Source organism: Dipodomys spectabilis, unplaced genomic scaffold, assembly GCF_019054845.1.
Source record: "Dipodomys spectabilis isolate Male_0828 unplaced genomic scaffold, ASM1905484v1 ptg000069l, whole genome shotgun sequence".
Classification (NCBI taxonomy): domain Eukaryota; kingdom Metazoa; phylum Chordata; class Mammalia; order Rodentia; family Heteromyidae; genus Dipodomys; species Dipodomys spectabilis.
This window is the reverse complement of record NW_024870746.1, coordinates 6,061,405-6,080,600: the sequence shown is the minus strand read 5'-3', so window position 1 is coordinate 6,080,600 and position 19,196 is coordinate 6,061,405. Positions and strand designations below refer to the sequence as shown.

The window sequence follows — 19,196 nt, the reverse complement described above, 5'->3', positions numbered from 1 at the left end:
CCAGAGTTCAAGCCCCATGACTGGGAAAAAAAAAAAAAAAGTCTCATGGACTTTCCTGCCCAGGCTGGCTTTGAACCATGATCCTCAGATCTCAGCCTCTTGAGTAGCTAGGATTACAGGCATGAGCCACTAGTGCCTGACCTTCCAGTCTCTCTTTTAGTCCTGTTAATTCTTTTCCCTTTCTTGCTGCCCTGCTTTGGTTCTTTACTTCCCACATCTAATTTAGGACCAACCTCCCCCCCCCCATACACACACACACTCACACACACACAATCACACTCACACACAAATCCTGTAAATGCCAACATCTTCCAAACTCCTTCTCTGTCATCATTCTCACACTTGGCCCAGATTCTACCTGTCTGGGATCTCCATGTGTGGGAGCCTTGTCCTGTAAGGTAGCCTCCAGCTGTAAGCCCAAGTTCAGGGCTTGAAAATCTTGCCTCGCTAGCCTGCTGCTATCAATGGCATTGCCAGTGGCTCAGGGCATACATAGATCTTCCCAGTCAAGTGTATCTGTCTAGCCTCTCCTCCCTTTCTCTACTCCTGGCTCAAATCCTTCTCCCCCTCCCCCCTTTTTTTTGTGCCAATCCTGGGGCTTGAACTCATTGCCTGGGCGCTATATCTAAACTTTTTTGCTCAAAGCTAGTGCTCTACCCCTTGAGCCACAGTGTGATCCACTGGTGCTTGTGTGTGTGTGTGTTCTGAGACCTGAACTCAGGGACTCACACTTTTACTTGGCTTTTTGCTGATGCTCTGTCACCTGAGCCACAGCTCCACTTCTGGTCTTTTCATGGATGAGATAACTGTCTCATGGATTGATCCTCAGATTCCTCCCTTCTGAATAACTAGGATCTAAGGTATGAGAAACCAGCACCTGGCTCCTTTCCCTTCTTCTTTTTTGGGTCCGGTCGTGGGGCCTGAACTCTGGGCCTGGGCGCTGTCTCTCAGCTCTTCAGCTCAAGGCTAGCGCTCTACCACTTGAGCCACAGCGCCACTGCTGGCTTTTTTCTTTTTGCTTATGTGGTGCTGAGGAAGCGAACCCAGGGCCTCATGCATGCAAGGCAAGCGCTCTACCACTGAGCCACCTTCCCAGCCCCTCCTTTCCCTTCTTAAACCTGACTTGCTCTATCCCTATGTTAGGCTTTTGCCCACACAGTACCCCATGCCTACATGTTTTCCCTATCTTCTCTGTTGAGTAAAACTTTTGTTTGTTTTTTTTTTGGGTCTGGTAGTGGGGCCTGAACTCTGGGCCTGGGCGCTGTCCCTCAGCTCTTCAGCTCAAGGCTAGTGCTCTACCACTTGAGCCACAGCGCCACTTCCGGCTTTTTTCTTTTTGCTTATGTGGTGCTGAGGAATCGAACCCAGGGCCTCAGACATGCAAGGCAAGCGCTCTACCACTGAGCCACCTTCCCAGCCCTTGAGTAAAATTTTTATTCAGGCCAGGCACTGGTGGCTCACACCTGTAATCCAAGCCACTCGTGATCTGAGGATCACAGCTGAAAGCCAGCCCAAGCAGGAAATTCTGTGATGCTCTCATTTCTAATGAACTACTTAGAAAAAGCAGGAAGTGTGGGGTGCTGGTGGCTCACACCTGTAATCTTAGCTACTTAGGAAGCTGAGATCTGAGGATCGTGGTTCAAAGCCAGCCTGGGCAGGAAAGTCCTTCAGACTCTTATCTCTAATAAACCACCAGAAAACTGGAAGTGGGGGTGTGGCTCAAGTGGTAGAGCACTAGCCTTGAGCTGAAGAGCTGAGGGACAGCGCCAAGGCCCAGAGTTTAAGCCTCAGGACTGGCAAAACAAACAAACAAATATAAATAAATTCTTATTCAGCTTCCTAGATTTCACTTCCTCTGTGGCATCCTTAGTTGATACTTATGTCTGCTTTCATTTAAATTTAGAACACATATTCATAGCTACTAAACCCAGAAGGTTTGACCCCACTAAAAGTAGGGCAACTAAAGCTTGTGTGTCTCCTGATATCATGCAGCCTCAGAGGAGTTTAGCTCCCAATGAAGCCTCAGCTCTATTTATTATTTTACACGAAGTACAGTAGACAAGGAGCAAGTTAAGAAAATACATCAGGATACATAAGGTGAGGTTGCTCATGCCTGTGATTCTATCTACTTGAGAGGCAGATTAAATTTAGCCCAACCAATAGAAACAGAAAGCATAAGTAAAAAGACTGTGGTTCAAGGGATAAACTTGAGACTCTAACTTAAAAATAATCAAAGCAGGGGGCTGGGAAGGTGGCTCAGTGGTAGAGCGCTTGCCTTGCATGCCTGAGGCCCTGGGTTCGATTCCTCAGCACCACATAAGCAAAAAGAAAAAAGCCGGGAGTGGCGCTGTGGCTCAAGTGGTAGAGCACTAGCCTTGAGCTGAAGAGCTGAGGGACAGCGCCCAGGCCCAGAGTTCAGGCCCCACGACTGGACCAAAAAAAAAAAAAAAAATCAAAGCACTTAGAATTAGGCACCAGTGGCTCATGTCTGTAAAAATAAACAAGCTAAATTTATGTTTTATTAGGTTTCTTTGGTGTATGTGTGTATATAGTACTGGGGTTTGAACTCAGGGCCAATTTAGGCCCTCTGGTGTCTGAACTTCAAACATCCATGCTTACTAGGCAGTCACTCTACTAATTGAGCCACATCTCTAGTCCTGTTTTTTTGCTAGATATTTTAGGGTCTCATAAACTTCTGACTGTGCTGGCCTTAATCCTTGATCCTTCCAACTCTCAACCTTCTGAGTAGCAGTTGCAAAGATGCAGGGGCAAGCCAGTACTATGTGGTCTTCCTTTTAATTAGTTTTGCACTAAACCCTCTCTCCTCCAGAAGAAAAAAAACTCAGCTCTTTTTTTTTTTTTTTTTGGGTCCGGTCGTGAGGCCTGAACTCTGGGCCTGGGTGCTGCCCCTCAGCTCTTCAGCTCAAGGCTAGTGCTCTACCACTTGAGCCACAGCTCCACTTCCGGCTTTTTTCTTTTTGCTTATGTGGTGCTGAGGAATCAAACCCAGGGCCTCAGGCATGCAAGGCAAGCGCTCTACCACTGAGCCACCTTCCCAGCCCAAAAACTCAGCTCTTCAGCTCAAGGCTAGTGCTGTGCTACCTGAACCACAGCGCTACTTCCAGTTTTCTGGTGATTAATTGGAGATGAGAGTCTCACGGATTTTCTTGCCCTGGCTGGCTTTGAACTGTGATCCTCAGATCTCAGCCTCCTGAGTAGCTAGAATTACAGGCGTGAGCCACAGGTACCTAACAGCCTTTTTTTTTTTTTTGCGGGGGGGGGGGGGGTGGTCTTTTATAGCTCTTTCCTTCTTTTCCTCTCTTTACTATGCCCTTTGTTTTGTTTTTGTTTGTTTGTTTGTTTGTGGGGCCTGAACTCTGGGCCTGGGCACTGTCCCTCAGCTCTTCAGCTCAAGGCTAGCGCTCTATCACTTGAGCCAGAGCCACACTTCCGGCTTTTTCTGCTTATGTAGTACTGAGGAATTGAACCCACGGCCTTATACATGCAAGGTAAACACTCTACCACTGAGCCGCTTCCTTTTCTTTCTTTCCTTCCTTTCTTTTCTATTTTTTTCCCCCCAGAACTGAGGGCCAAACTCCAAACTTAGGGCTTTGCACTTGCCAGGAAAATGCTTTTATACTGAGCTAAATCTTAAATTCCCAATACCCCCCCCCCCCCTCCTTTTGTGTGTGTGTGTGTGTGTGTGTGTGCCAGTATGGGCGCTTGAACTAAACGGCTGGGTGCTGTTCTCTATCCTTTTCGTTCGAAGCTCATGTTCTACCACTGGAGTCACAGTTTCACGTCTGGCTTTTGACAGGCCGCTGGAGGGCAGAGGCAGCGGGAGAAAAGCCACTTCCTTACACACCACATGTCCCAATCATTCTTCGAGGGCACTAATCTGAAACTGTTGAAACTCTCAAAACAAGCTATGTGCTAAAAGTTCCTGCTGACCCTGGCCATATAAACACTGCTACAACCACTCTGGGCGACCTCTCTGATCCGGATCAGGGAGTTCGCCCCGGCGCATATCCCAATAAACTTTTCTTCACCTTTACCTCCTCCTGCATGATCTTTCCTCGCCTAAAACCTTACAGCTTTTTACTGGTTGTGGATCTCATAGATTTTCCTGCCTGGTCTGGCTACGTGAGTCGTGATTCTCAGATCTCGGCCTCCTTAGTAGCTAGGATTACCGCGTGAGTTGCTTGTGCCCGGCTAAATTTCGTTTTTGAGATAAGGTCTAACTTTGCCCTGGCTGGTCTAGAACTCGAGATTTTCCTACCTCCGTCTTCAGAGTGGTGGGAAGTACATCGCCACACTCCACATAGGATTAGCTATATTAAATGTTTGCCTGAGTTAGGACTTGTAAGTGGCAAAGCTGATTCTACTAACATATCCTTTGGCTGTACAGGAAAGCATAGAGTCAAGGCCACAGCCGTGGGCTAGAGTGGCAGAATTACCAACCTGGTTCGACTGTAGCAACCTCCCAGCGGCCCAACACCCTCCCCGGCACGGTCGCGCGGCTTCTGGGGAGCGGCGGGGGCGGGGAGACGGGTCTTCGGTTCGCAGCCTTTCATTGGTCATCCGTCACAGGGCCCATGCTCACACGAGGGAAATCAGCCAATCAGTGCCGCCCTGCCTACCGCGCAATATCACGTTGTCGCTGTCCCTCCTACGGCATCCTGGGAGTTGTAGTCTGTTGTTCTGTCTCTACTCACAGAGAAAGATGGAACAGAACTACTAGGCCCAGATTGCTGAGCGCGGAGCGTGTTCTGCTTTTAGGTGTACCCCGCCAACAATCTGGACCAGCAAGACCCTGCATCCCGGAACAGGTGAGAAAGACTGCGCGCTGGGACTGGAGGTTGAGGTTCGGAATCGGGCCTTACCTCTAGGGGTACTGTAAGGTAGCCCAGCCTGTTGTGTCAGAGTTTTCCGTCGGGGGAGTGGGGCGGTCGGGCTCAGCTAAGTGGCCGTTAATGCTTTTGGACACTTCCAAACTTCACTCTTGTACTTTTCCAAAGTCCCCAATATGCTTAGCTCCCACGTTACTCCTGCTGTGAGGACCGCCCCGTGCCCCTCCTCCCCCCATCCTCCAAGTTATTCTTAGCAGAACACCTGCAAAATCTCAGCGCTTCTGTAAAGACTCAGGATGTCCAGTCCTAGTGCTGCAGACTACATGTCCAGATCGCTCGTGGGCTTTAGTCCCAGTTCTCTGAGGCGAACTTCAAACTCAGGCCAGCCTCTCCACCTCCTACCAGGGGAGACCTGCGTGCTAGATTGGCTCTCCTTCTGCTCAGCTGCCTTCTGAACCTCCAAGGCCTCAGATTAACGTCTGTATGATGGAGTGCTTTAAAAAGGGTCCTTCCAGCCCCTAGTGCTGAGGTGCTTTGCTCTGTATCTCCCCAAACCTTGTGCACACAGCCTTGAAGACATAAGGAATTCAGTTCTAACTGCTTCACTTTAAGATCTGTTGGGTGTCAGTAACCCAAATATTCGTTTAGTTCTCTCCATGGGAACTACTTACAAGCTTCGTCCACCACAGGGTAGGGCATTCTGGATCAAGTTGGGAGGTGGGTTTGGTATGATAAGGGGAGCTGCCACCATGCATCCTTTGGTACTTGCCCCTGCAGGGAGTGCTTGATGCCCCCTCCCTATGCCCCTGTCCCGTTGGCTGAGATCTGTGGGGGTCTTCTTGCTGCCAGCCCCCTGCTGGGTACCCCAGGAGAGATGGCTATGTTCCCTACGGAGGCCTTCTCTGGTGCATTGGTACCCAGCCCTGGGGTCCTGGCATGGTGCCCGCTGCTGGTGCCAAGTGTGGACAAATGAGCTTCGGTGAGTGTGGTTGAGGTGAGGGGCCTTGGGGAGGGAAATGTGGGATCAGCCTTTTCATTTGTCTTTCCATTCCTCAGAACATTTTACTCCTCTCTCAGAATGAATGGAGACCAGAAATCTAATGCTTATGCCCAAGAGAAGCAGGATTTCATCCAGCACTTCTCCCAGATTGTCAAGGTGCTGACTGAGGATGAGATAGGGCACCCAGAGACAGGAGATGCCATTGCCCGGCTGAAGGAGGTAAGAGATTCATGACTTGCGGAAGCCAGTCCTTTTCATTTTGCACAGGTGTGCAATTGAGCTGTGGTTTTGTGGCAACTTTTAACAGGTGAAGACTTTCACTATGTTCTTATTCAGCCCATCAACTTGACTTCAGCTCTGTAGAGAGTGGACCATCCAAACTGCTTTGCATGGGAGTGGAGGTCTTGAACCTGGCAAATCTTTTGGTTTTGTATCATTGTAAAATACTACTTTGGCAGGCAAACATCAGAGAAGGAAGTCCAAGATTGTCTTCTTGAGCCCTAAGGAAAGGTGGTTGTTGTTTTTAGCTGTAATGTCACTTCTGGTTTTCTGGGGGTTAATTAGTCTCACAGACTTTTCTGCAGCTGGCTTTGAACCATGATCCTAAGATCTCAGCCTCCTGAGTAGCTAGGATTACAGGTATGGGCCACTGGTGCCTGGCTAGAAAGAATTTTTAGAGCTAGGTATATATGGTGACACATTCTGTAATTTCAGAACTCAAGAGGCTGAGGCAAAAAGATCATGAGTTTGAGGCCAGCCTGGGTTACATAGCAAGACCTGGTTTTGTTGTTTTTGTTTAAAAACAACAACAACACAAAAACAGTAGGATGTCAGTCACCTGCAGCCTCAGCTTCTCAGGAGTAAAAAGAGATAAAAAGGATTATAGTTCAAGGCCAGGTGAACCAAAAATTAGGAAAAATCCATTACAAAAAACAAACCAGGGCCTGGTGCTGATGACTCACACCTGTTATCCTAGCTACTCAATAGGCTGAGACCTGAGGATCAGAGTTCAAAACTAGCCCAGGCAGGAAAATCCTTTAAACTTTTCTTTTTTTTGTCCGTCATGGGGCTTGAACTCTGGGCTTGGGCGCTGCCTTCAGCTCTTCAGCTCAAGGCGAGCGCTCTACCACCTGAGCTACAGCACCACTTTAAACTTTTTCTTTTTTTTTTTTTTGTCGGTCGTGGGGCTTGAACTCTGGGCCTGGGCGCTGTCCCTCAGCTCTTCAGCTCAAGGCGAGTGCTCTACCACTTGAGCTACAGCGCCACTTCCGGTTTTCTGGTGGTTTATTGGAGATAGGAGTCTCACGGTCTCTCCTGCCCGGGCTGGCTTTGAACCGCGATCCTCAGATCTCAGCCTCCTGAGTAGCTAGGATTACAGGCGTGAGCCACCAGCGCCCGGCTCCCCTTTAAACTTTTAAGTAAGCACCAAAAAGCTGGAAGTGGATTGGTGGTTCAAGTGGTAAAGCACTAGTCTTAGGTGGAGAAGCTCAGGGACAATGTCCTAATCCTGAGTTCAAACCCCAGGACAGGTTAAAAAAAGCTGGTCTCAGGGCTGAGATTAATGGATCATGGTTTGAAGCCAGTCTGGGCTGGAAACTCTGTGAGACTCTTTTTTTGTTGTTTGTTTTTGTTGGTCGTGGCGCTTGAACTCTGGCCTTGCACTCTTCAGCTCAAGGCGAGCGCTCTACCACTTGAGCCACAGCACCACTTCCGGTTTTCGAGTAGTTTATTGGAGATAAGAGTCTCACAGACTTTCCTGCTGGGCCTGGCTTTGAACTCAGCCTCCTGAGTAGCTAGGATTACAGCCCAGCTTCTGAGAGACTCTTGTCTCCAATAAAGAACTCAAAAAGGTGCTGTGGCTTAAGTGGTAGAGTGCTGGCCTTGAGCAAAAGCACCTCAGGGACAGTGCCCATGCCCAGAGGACTGGCAAAAAAAAAAAAAACTGTCTGTAAGTGCGATCTGTCTCATATGCCTGAGGGAAAACAAAGGAAAGCAGAGGACTTTGTCTATACTGGGAAGAGGATTTAAAGGGAAGTATCCTTAGTTCTGGTTCTGGTTGAGAGCAGGGGAACAAAGGCTTAGCGAAAAGTTGCACCAGGATAAGTGCAAAAAAGATCCCTCAACTTGAGTTCCCCCGGGCTATTTGTGTGTGTGTGCACATGTGCCAACACTAGGACTTAAATTTGGGGTTGGGGCACTTCCTTTTCCTTAGCTTTTTTACTCAAAAATGTCATAACTACTACTTGCCACAGCTCCACTTTCAGCCTTTTGGTGGTTAATTGGAGATAAAAGTCTCATCCGCTTTTCTGCCTAGACTGGCTTTGAATGAGATCCTCAGATCTCCGTCTCCTGAGTAGCTAGAGTTACAGTGAGTGGCCCTGGCTTGGGGCCTCATGTTTAGTACAGATGGGTTGAACCCTGTGTGGTGCAAAGTAAGAATTGGTGGGGAAAGGAAGTCGGATGAGCAGTGACCTGAGCAACTAGTGTTTACTGAGTTTTCTTTGAGTTCTGGGTTTGGGTATAGGACTTAATCTTCACTATGGAGGCTTTAGACTTAATAGGGAATACCATATAAATGTCAGCTAGGCAATGGAGAACTCTAGCTGGGCTTCAGAACTCAAGAAGTCAAGATGGTTGCAATTTTGGGGGCTCCCTGCAGGGGTCCTGGAATTAGGAAGGATGAAATAGATGATGGCTGAGAGGGAGGAGGGATGGGAAAATCTGAGCTAACTGTCCTGTGGACCTGTTCTCCTGCCCCTCTCCCCTTGCTCTAGGTCTTGGAGTACAATGCCATTGGAGGCAAATACAATCGCGGGTTGACGGTGCTGGTCGCATTCCAGGAGCTGGTGGAGCCAAAGAATCAAGATGCTGACAGTCTCCAGCGGGCCCTGACTGTGGGCTGGTGTGTGGAGCTGGTGAGAGGGCTGGAGAAGGGCAGCACAAGTTTCCTAAAGTGAGAGTTTCTTGGGAGAAAAGATGGGCCCCAAACTTTTTGTTTGTTTTTTTTTTTAAATGTTTATTTATTTATGTTGGTTGTGGGGCCTGAACTCTGGGCCTGGGCTCTGTCCCTCAGGTCTTCAGCTCAAGGCTAGCACCCTATCACTTGAGCCAAAGGGCCACTTCTGGCTTTTTCTGCTTATGTGGTACTGAGGAATTGAACCCAGGGCTTCATGCATGTGAGGCAAGCACTCTACCACTGAGCCACCGTCCCAGCCCTCCAAACTTGTTTTATTAGGTCTTGTGTCTCTAGTGTACAATAGGCAGATTTAGGCAGAATGGATTAAAGGGTCAACCAATGAGGGGAACTTCCTTTGCCTTTTTTTCCCCCCCTGTGCCAGTACTGGGACTTGAACTCAGAGCCTTTAGCCTTTTTTATTCAGGTCTGGTATTCAACATTTGAGCCATAGCTCCACTTCTGGCTTTTTGGTGATTAATTGGAGATATGAGTCTCATGGACTTGGTTGCTCAGGCTGTCTTTGAATGGGGATCCTCCTCAAATCTCCTGAGTAGCTCAGATTACAAGTGTGAGCCACCTACACCTGTTTTTTTTTTTTTTTTGGTCGGTTGTGGGGCCTGAACTCTGGGCCTGGGTGCTATCCGTCAGCTTTTCAGCTTAAGGCTAATGCTCTACTACTTGAGCCACAGTGCTCCTTCTGGCCTTTTCTGCTTATGTGGTGCTTAGGAATCAAACCCAGGGCCTCATGCATGTAAGGCAAGCACTCTACCAATGAGCCACCTTCCCAGCCCCCCCTGGTGTTTTTTTTTTAATTAGAATTTGGCAGAGCAGTGTTGCTTCTTTAATCTCTTTAATCTTTAAGCACAAAAGGGACAGTCCTTGGTTCTAAAGCAAAACTAGATAACTGGCAATTGTTTTAAACTTAAATTCTCTAAATCGGTGAACAAATGCAGCAGTGGTACTCATTAAACATCATTAAAAAATCATCATCATTAAACTCATTAAACAGAACTATACTACTTCTGGGTGGGATGGGAGGGAAAAACAGGAAGAAAAAATATATTATATTATTATATTATATTCTCTATATTTTTTCCCTCCAGTCCTGGAACTTGAATTCAGGGCCTGCGCACTGTTCTTGAGCTTCTTTTGCTCAAGGTGAGCACTCTACCACTTGAGCCACAGCACCACTTCTGGCTTTTTCTGTTTATGTAGTGGAATTGAATCCAGGGCTTCATGCATGTGAGGAAAGCACTCTACCACTAATCCAAATTCCCAGCCCTTTCTAATTTTTTTTTGGCCAGTCATGGGGCCTGAACTCTGGGCCAGGGTGCTGTCCCTGAGCAATTCAGCTCAAGACTAGTGCTCTACCACTTGAGCCACAGTATCACCTATGGTTTTTGAGTGGTTTATTGGAGGTAAGAGTCTCATGGGCTTTCCTGCCTAGACTGGCTTCAAACTGTAACCCTCAGATGTCAGTTTTAGGATTACAGGTGTGAGGCACTGGCCCAGATGCAATTGACTTTTCAGAAAGTCCTGGCCAGTGCTTAGTGCTAGTCTTGTGAAAAAAAGCTCAGGAACAGTGCCTAGGCCCTGACTACAAGCCTTAGGACTGGCACCAAAAAAAAAAAAAAAAGTTCAGGCCAGTTGTTTGCTAGGATACCTCACAATTTAATCTGTATTTCTCTGATTTTGATAATGTGTATTTCCCATCATTTTGTCACATTTACCTTAGGAGGTTATTATATATACATACATACATACATACATACGTGTGTGTGTGTGTGTGTGTGTGTGTGTGTGTGTGTGTGTGTTTTGGGTAATACTATGGTTTTGAATTCAGAGCCTTGTATTGCTAGGCAGGCTCTCTACCAATTGAACCACATGCTTAGCCATTTTTTTTTTTTTTTTTGCTGTGGTTACTTTTTGGGTAGAGGCTCTTGTTCTTTGTCCTGGCTGGTCTGAGACTCAGATCTTCCTACTTCTTGCATAGCTGGAATTAACATGTATAGACTACACACCTGGTTTATTTGTTGAGATGGACGCTCACCAATGTTTTGTCTGAGTTGGCTTTGAACTGAGTTGCTGAGTAACTGAGTACAAGCATGTACCACCATGTCTGTTTAGGGAGGTTCCGTTGAAAACATCTTCCCAGTTCTGAGTTACACCCTATAGTTGCTCATTTAATTTATATTACTGGGGCTCTGGCTCTGATACGTTTGTAGGGGTTCTGAATAAATGAAAATGTGGGTGGGGCTAGAGTTAGTACCAGGGGCAAGGGAGGTTGAGAGAGGGGCAATGGGATGGTTTCCTTTGAAGAATATCTTCGAGTATTGGTGGCTGAAATTAAAGTCCACTTGACCTTTAAGTATTTGTGGGTATATGGTTCAAGGAGAGCACCAGTGAGGAAACGCTGGGCATGAGCAGGATGCCTGTCCGGTGCTAGACCGTACATGCTTGATACATTTCCCCAAAACACCACCCAGCTTTCACTACTGACATGCTACCTTTCAACCAATCTCAATTTTCACTTTGTCACTTAAATGAAGCACATTGTTACCTTGCATTTGCTTTTTTTTTTTTTGGGGGTCCAGTCATGGGGCCTGAACTCTGGGCCTGGGTGCTGTCCCTCAGCTCTTCAGCTCAAGGCTAGCGCTCTACCACTTGAGCCACAGCACCACTTCCGGCTTTTTTCTTTTTGCTTATGTGGTGCTGAGGAATCGAATCCAGGGCCTCAGGCATGCAAGGCAAGCGCTCTACCACTGAGCCACCTTCCCAGCCCCCCTTGCTTTTTTTTTTTTTTTCTTTTTTTTTTTTTTTCAATTTTTTATTTATATTTTATTTTATTTTATTTTTAATTTAATTTAATTTTATTTGTGAACATACTGTACAGAGGAGTTACAGTTACATGGGCAGGATAATGCGTACATTTCATACCAAGCATTGCAGCCTCCTCCTTTGTTTACCCTTCACATCCCTTCCCAGCCTCCCCCCTCCCCCCCTAATCCCAATCCTTCTCCCCCCCCCCCCCCCCCCACCAACGTTGTAAAGCTCGTTTTGGACATGACAACTTGTACTTCTCATTGTTGCAACAGGTCCACCTGTATCCTTATGCTTTTTTTTTTTGATTAAAAATTATTTTATTGTGGGGCTGGGAAGGTGGCTCAGTGGTAGAGCGCTTGCCTTGCATGCCTGAGGCCCTGGGTTCGATTCCTCAGCACCACATAAGCAAAAAGAAAAAAACCTGGAAGTGGCGCTGTGGCTCAAGTGGTAGAGCGCTAGCCTTGAGCTGAAGAGCTGAGGGGCAGTGCCCAGGCCCAGAGTTCAGGCCCCATGACCGGAGCCCCCCCCAAAAAAAATTTATTGTAAGGATGATAAACAGTGGGGTTACAGTTACGTAAGTAAAGTAATGAGTACATTTCTTGTCGAACATTGTTTCCCTCCCTTGTTTTCTCCCACTTCTCCCCCCTCCCCACTCCCTTCCCTTCTGTATTTGCTTTATGGGAGGCATATTTTCACAAAAATGAGGGCAGGAAATCACTTAGCAGATCACCTAACAATTCCAACACCTGACATTGAGGGCTAAGAGCTTTCCATTGCTGAGCTGTGTACATGCACACACAGCAATTTAATCCCCCCCCACCCCCCCAGTCCTGGCCTTGAACTCAGGGCCTGGGTGCTACCCCTGAGCTTCTTTTGCTCAAAGCTAGCACCCTGCCACTTGAGCCACGGCACCACTTCTAGCTTTTTCTGCATATGTGGTACTGATGAATCGAACCCAGGGCTTCATGCATGCAAGGCAAGCACTCTACCACTGAGCCACCTTCCAATCAGCAATTTAATTTAATTTTTTTTTGTCAGTCGTGGGGCCTGAACTCTGGGCCTGCGTGCTGTCCTTCAGCTCTTCAGCTCAAGGCTAGCGCTCTACCACTTGAACCACAGCGCCACTTCCAGGTTTTTTTCTGCTTATGTAGTGCTGAGGAATCAAACCCAGGACCTTATGCATATGAGGCAAATACTCTACCATTGAGCCACGTTCCCAGCCCCCAGCAATTTAATTATTGTGTGTGAAATTTGATTTATTATTTTGAGGATTGGATGAGCTATGTAATGTACAGGAAAAATTTAAAATTTTTGTTGGTCTAGTTAGGCGATGGTGGCTCACGCCTGTAATCCTAAGTACTCAAGAGGCTGAGATCAGAGGATAGAGGTTCAAAGCCAGCCTAGGCAGGAAAGTCATGAGACTCTTATCTCTAGTTAACCACCAGAAAACCAGAAGTGGTGCTGTGGCTCAATTGGTACAGTGCTTGCTTTGAGCTGAAGAGCTGAGGGACAGTGTCGAGGCCCCCAAGTTCAAGCGCAGGACTGACAAAAAGAAAAAAAAAATTGTGAACTTTGTTTTGATTTTTTTCTTTTATTAATTTGATTGTGCTTGGTCAAAACCATGTATAATAAATCCACGAATCATTCTGGCTTTTTTTTTTTGGGGGGGGTGGGGTGGTTGGTCATGGGGCTTGAACTCTAGGCCTGGGTGCTGTCCTTGAGCTCTTCAGCTCAAGGCTAGTGCTCTACCACTTGAGTCACAGTGCCACTTCCAGCCTTTTCTGTTTATGTGAGGAATTGAACTCAGGGCCTCATGCATGTGAGCCAAGCACTCTACCGCTGAGCCACCTTCCCAGCCCCTCTCCCCTTTTTTGACTGCTTAATTGGAGAGAAGAGTCTCACAGACTTTCCTGCCCAGCTGGCTTCAAACCATGATCCTTGGATCTCAGCCTTCAGAGGAGCCAGGATTACAGGTGTGAGCCACCAATGTCTGGCATTGCAGTCACCTTTGAGAGAGGTGATGCGATGAATGATAGTTTCAGGGGAGCCCTTCTACTACAAATACTCACAGTGTGAGTAAACTGCCTTGAGAGAAAAACCCAGGTCTGTACCCTGCTCCCTGGGGTGAGGTCAGCCTTAAAGGCATAAGTAGATGCCTCCTTTCTTTGGGCGTGGCATGGAATAGCAGCAGAGGTGTCAAATATCTACACCTTAGATGAGGAGTGTTACCTGTTTCCTTAGCAGTATGGACCCATTAGAGCACAGAGGACCAGGATAGGGTGTAGTTTTCAAAACCTTGTCTTGGCCAGGTGCATTTGTGGGTGTGTACAGTACTTGGCTAGCTTTCATGAGGGCCTGAGTTATATTCCCAGCACTGCAGAAGAAGCCAAGCAGCAGCACCCAACCCATGTCTTGAAAAGCTGTTTAAGGCATATGTAGCCTGACTGTAAGAAGCAAGTTTGGTGGTATATGCCTGTGTTGTTCAGAGAGTTCTATTATGTTTAATAATCTCTTGATACTAGGGATAGTCTAGGGCAGATTAGAGGTGTGAGCAACCTATTTTAATCAGTTAACCCAAAAATGAATGTGTTTTAGTTCCATCTCCTCACCCCTGAATCCATACTGGGATTTGAACTCAAGGCCTTGTACTTGGCTAGCTTATGCTCTACCACTTGAATCAAGCCACTAGCCCAGCTTTTTTTTTTTTTTCCCCGGTCAGTCCTGGGGCCTGGCCGCTATCCCTGAGCCTCTCTGTGCTCAAGACTAGCGCTCTATCACTGGAGCCACAGCACCACTTTCAGATTTTTCTGAGTAGTTTATTGGAGATAAGAGTCTCATGGACTTTGCTGCCTGAGCTGGCTTTGAACCACAATCCTTAGATCTCAGCCTCCTGAGTTGCTAGAATTATGGTTGTGAGCCACTGTACCAGCTAGCCATTTTTTGTTGTTGTTTTTTTTGGTCATGGGGCTTGAACTCTGGGTCTGGGTGCTGTCCTTTAGCTCTTCAGCTCAAGGTGAGCGCTCTGCCACTTGAGCCACAGCACCACTTCCAGCTTTTTTCTTTTTGGTTATGTGGTGTTGAAGAATCGAACCCAAGGCCTCATGCATGCTAGACAAGCGCTCTACCACTGAGCCACCTTCCCAGCCCCAGTAGGTAGGATTATAGGCATGAGCTACCAGCACTTGATTCTGTCTCATTTGTTTTAGAGGGGAGCCTGATAGAGGAGTCATGTACATTTTCCCATTTCTACATTTTCTGTAACAGAAGTTCTTGGTGTCCCCATCCTGACCTTCCTTTCCACCTCAGTGACCATCAGAAACAGCAGCTCTGAGAGAACGCATAAGACCTGGGGGTCTTATTCTACTTTTCTTTCTTCTAGCTTCAAGCTTTCTTCCTGGTGTCAGATGACATCATGGACGCTTCCCTCACTCGCAGGGGACAGACTTGCTGGTATAAGAAGGTAATGTGGATGGCAGGGAGCAGTGGGTGTGGGGACAGGTTATACAGCCCTGTTAAACTATCTTGGATAGTAGTTCTTGGTATGCATGTAGGCCAGAGAAAGATTACATGTTTTACATTGTGCCTCTAACAGCCGGGCATAGGTTTGGATGCGGTCAATGACGCTCTGCTCCTGGAAGCATGTATCTACCGCCTGCTGAAGTTCTATTGCCGGGAGCAGCCATACTATCTGAACCTGATTGAGCTCTTCCTGCAGGTAAGCTGCAGACTCAGGCCCAGTGTCAGAGGCTGCTCACAGTTCCCTTGGCTTCATCTGCTGGTTTCAGGGTGCAGGATTGGTAGGTTTTCCTGGAAAGGGAAATCAGGGAAGGTGACTGGGAAGGGTGATAGTAGTAATGGCAAGAAGGGCTCCTCTGTCCATAGATGATTGGGAGAAGCAATGAGAAAGGGCTTTGTGCAAGGCTGTGGGCCTAGATTTTCTCTCCTTTCTTCTGCTTTTGTTTGTACCTAGTTGCCAACTGCTCTGAGATGTTGTGGGGCCTACATGTCAGCATTCGCCATATTTATAGAAAGCTTGCCTGATCCATCTTCCTCTTCTCTAGAGTTCCTATCAGACCGAGATTGGGCAGACCCTGGACCTCATTACAGCTCCCCAGGGCCATGTGGATCTTGGCAGATACACTGAGAAACGGTAAGGGTCAGTGTGAACCATAACTGTATGGTAAAAGGGGATTGAGGGTGGACGTTTCCCTTCTGAGTCATTTATATTCTCCTACTCAGGTATAAATCTATTGTCAAGTACAAGACAGCCTTCTACTCCTTCTACCTGCCCGTTGCGGCTGCCATGTACATGGTGAGTCAGCTTCTGCACTCTCCTGGCTCTACCCACATGGGTTTTGGGACAGGAAGGCACAGAGTAGACCACTTGGACAATCCCACTGAATGACTGTGTGACCTTGAACAAAACACTTAATCCCTCTGGGTCTGTCTGCTGTGCTATAGGAAGGGATAAAATTCCTGCCCTACAAGACTATAATTAGCTGAGGCCAGGCAAATGAAAATGCTTGGTTCTTAATAAGGGAACAGTGATTCCTGCATCTGAACTGGGATGGATTGGGAAGAAGCTAATTCAGGCTGAGACGGAAAAGCATGGGTTCAAAGGCAGCCAGTGGGATTGGCTGTTTACTCTCAACTCATTTCTTCAAGTGAGTTCTTTCATCCTGAAAGGTTTGAGGTGGTAAAAAGATCTGGAAGTAGCCAGGCACTGGTGGCTCATGCCTGTAATCGTAGCTACTCAGGAGGCTGAGATCTGAGGATAGAGGTTCAAAGCCAGCCCAAGCAGGAAACTCTGTGAGACTCTTATCTCCAATTAACCACCAGAAAACCAGAAGTGGTGCTGTGGCTCAAGTGATAGAGTGCTTGCCTTGAGCTGAAGAGCTGAGGGAAAGTGCCCAGACCCAGAGTTCAAGTCTTACAACCAGCAAAAAAAAAAAAAGATCTGGAAGTGGATCAGACAAACAAGGAAAGTGAGGGCCTTTGGAATTCCAGGATGGTTTAGCCAAAGATAAGTGGGATAGAGGCTGCTGGACTGTTGATTAGGACTTTGTAATTCATGGGACTAAGTCTGTCTCATAGAGGAAGCAGTTGGGAAGGTGATGATACTTGTGGGTTTGCCTTCTTACTCCTTGCCTTATAGGCAGGCATTGATGGAGAGAAGGAACATGCCAATGCCAAGAAGATCCTGCTGGAGATGGGAGAATTCTTTCAGATCCAGGTAGGAAGTCTCAATGCAGTGGCACAGAACCATAGCAACTTCCTCCCCTGCCTGCAAGTTTCTTCATTCCTCCTTTTGTGCTTCCTGTCCAGGATGATTACCTTGACGCCTTTGGGGACCCCAGTGTGACAGGAAAGATTGGCACTGATATCCAGGACAACAAATGCAGCTGGCTGGTGGTTCAGTGTCTGCAACGGGGCACTCCAGAACAGCGCCAGATTTTGCAGGTGCTCAAGATAGGCCTGGCAGTCCCTTAGCTAAGAGAGGGCTAGGGTGGTGGTTCTCAATTATGATGATTTTTGTCTCCTGGTGAACATTTGGCAATGTTAGAATTTAGAGTGTGAAGGTGGGCGACCGTGGCTCACACCTGTAATTCTAGCTACTCAGGAGGCTGAGATCTGCGTATTATGGTTCAAAGCCAGCCCAGGCAGGAAAGTCCATGGGACTCTCATCTCCAATAAACCACCTGAAAACTAGCTCAAGTGGTGGAGTGCTCACCTTGATCTGAAGAGCTGAGGGACAGCGCCCAGACCGAGTTCAAGCCCCACAACCAACCAAAAATAAAATAAAGAGTGTGCATGTGCTAAAGGTTACTAGATAATAGAAGGCTAGGGATGATGAGAAACATCATAGAACATACAAAACAGTTCCCCAAATAATCACGTGGCTTGAAGTGTCAAGTTAGAATCACCAGAGTAGAAGCAGCTGGAGCTGAGGCAATATCTGAACATTTGGGATGGAGGAGAGGAGACTGGGAGTTGGGAGTTGGAGGCAGAACTGGGTGTGGCATTCAGGAGGCTGAGGCAGGATGATCTTGAATTTGAAGCCAGCCATATAGCAATATCTATCTAAAAGCAAAAACAATAAGCTGGGCACTGGTGGTTCACGCCTGTACTCCTAGCCATTCAGGAGGCTGAGATCTGAGGATCGCGGTTCAAAGCCAGCCAGGGCAGGAAAGTCCGTGAGACTCATCTCCAATAAACCACTAGGAAAGTGGTGCTGTGGCTCGATTGGTAGAGCGCTCGACTTGAGCTGAAGAGGGCAAGGACAGCGTCCAAGCCCAGAGTTCAAGCCCCACGACCGACCAAAAAAAAAACAAAAAAACAAAAAGCAAAACAAACAAAAAACAATATTTGGAGGCAGAGATGGAGTGAGAGGTGGGCTTTGGAGATGTTCTAGAATATCTGGATGAGAGACCAGAGTGGTCCTGGGGCCTTTGGAGAGTTAATGCAATTTTCCTGTCGCCAACTCCTTTCAGGAAAATTACGGGCAGAAGGACGCCAAGAAGGTGGCTCAGGTGAAGGCACTTTACGAGCAGCTGGACCTGCCAGCTGTGTTCTTGCAGTATGAGGAAGACAGTTACAGCCGCCTTATGAGTCTCATCCAACAGTATGCTGCACCCCTGCCATCTACCATCTTCTTGGGGCTAGCCAACCAGATTTACAAGCGGAAAAAGTGACCTAGAGACTGCAAGGGCTGGGAGGGAGCGCTCTCAATAAATTATTGTCCAACCTTCTCGTCATTTTTGTTCTTGCCCCAGCCTGGAGTCTCACCTTGTCCGGATTGGGGGTGGTGTGGCAGGGGCCAGGGGAATGCATGAGTGGTGATTGGACGATGCCTGGACCACTAGCTGGGCCTTGGCGCCGGAAGTCCCTTGGGACGTAAAACTGAGCTGGGTCTGCTGTGTGTGTGTGTGTGGGGGGGAATACAAGCATGACGTCAAGCCCCGGGGGCGGGCCTGAGTTAAGCCACGCCCGTGCGTGAAGGGGTGCGGCTGCGCAGGCGAGTGGGTTGTTCAGGTGCCCCTCCCCTCCGCGCTGTCCCCCGCCGGGCGGGGACCGAGGGAACCGCTAATCATCCCTAGGCCGGAGCGGTTCCAGGACCCTGGTATGGAGGGCTCGGTCTGTGGGTGTGGATGGATGGAACAGGACCTCGGGATGAGGCAGGAGAGGGGAGCGGTAAAACTGAATGGAGAAGGGGTGCGTGGTGGCTGGAGAATAGAGGCGTTAAGAATGGGTGGATAGCCCTGGTGAGTGGGGTAAGGGTGCACCAACCCCGCAGGCAGGTGGGAGCCTGCTGGAGACCTTGAGGGGCGGCCCGCGGACGCAGCTGACCAGACAGAAGCTCCTTCCGCCGCCCCTTGCCTGCATGAACGAGCCAGACCAGCGCCTAGCTCATCTCCTTTCACAGCACCTGGGCGGGGTTTCCTTTGGCTTCTTCCTCTGGGAGCAAGTGGTAGAATGGATGGCAAGGGTTAAATTGCTGCGGAAAGGATTCGGGGTTCTGTTCCAGACCCCATCCTCTTCCAAGCTCCGCACCCCTACGGAGATTCAG

At 48.0% G+C, this 19,196-nt stretch overlaps 1 protein-coding gene across 4 annotated transcripts; it reads left to right on the top strand.

Moving 5' to 3' along the window:
* The first annotated feature begins 4,722 nt into the window (after positions 1–4,722).
* Fdps (farnesyl diphosphate synthase) lies at positions 4,723–18,377 on the top strand. 4 transcript variants are annotated; one of them, XM_042682150.1, is made up of 10 exons: positions 4,723–4,829; positions 5,928–6,069; positions 8,625–8,765; positions 15,009–15,089; positions 15,222–15,344; positions 15,691–15,779; positions 15,869–15,941; positions 16,785–16,862; positions 16,955–17,089; positions 18,121–18,377. In XM_042682150.1, exons 2-10 carry the CDS (start codon positions 5,929–5,931, stop codon positions 18,319–18,321), a joined length of 1,062 nt encoding a protein of 353 aa, XP_042538084.1. In that variant the 5' UTR covers positions 4,723–4,829; position 5,928; the 3' UTR covers positions 18,322–18,377. The 4 variants fall into 4 exon arrangements, with proteins under 4 accessions (XP_042538084.1, XP_042538083.1, XP_042538082.1 ...); XM_042682149.1 differs by having other exon boundaries at positions 4,724–4,829; positions 5,907–6,069; XM_042682148.1 differs by lacking the exon at positions 4,723–4,829 and adding an exon at positions 5,581–5,829.
* The last annotated feature ends 819 nt before the right edge of the window (positions 18,378–19,196 follow it).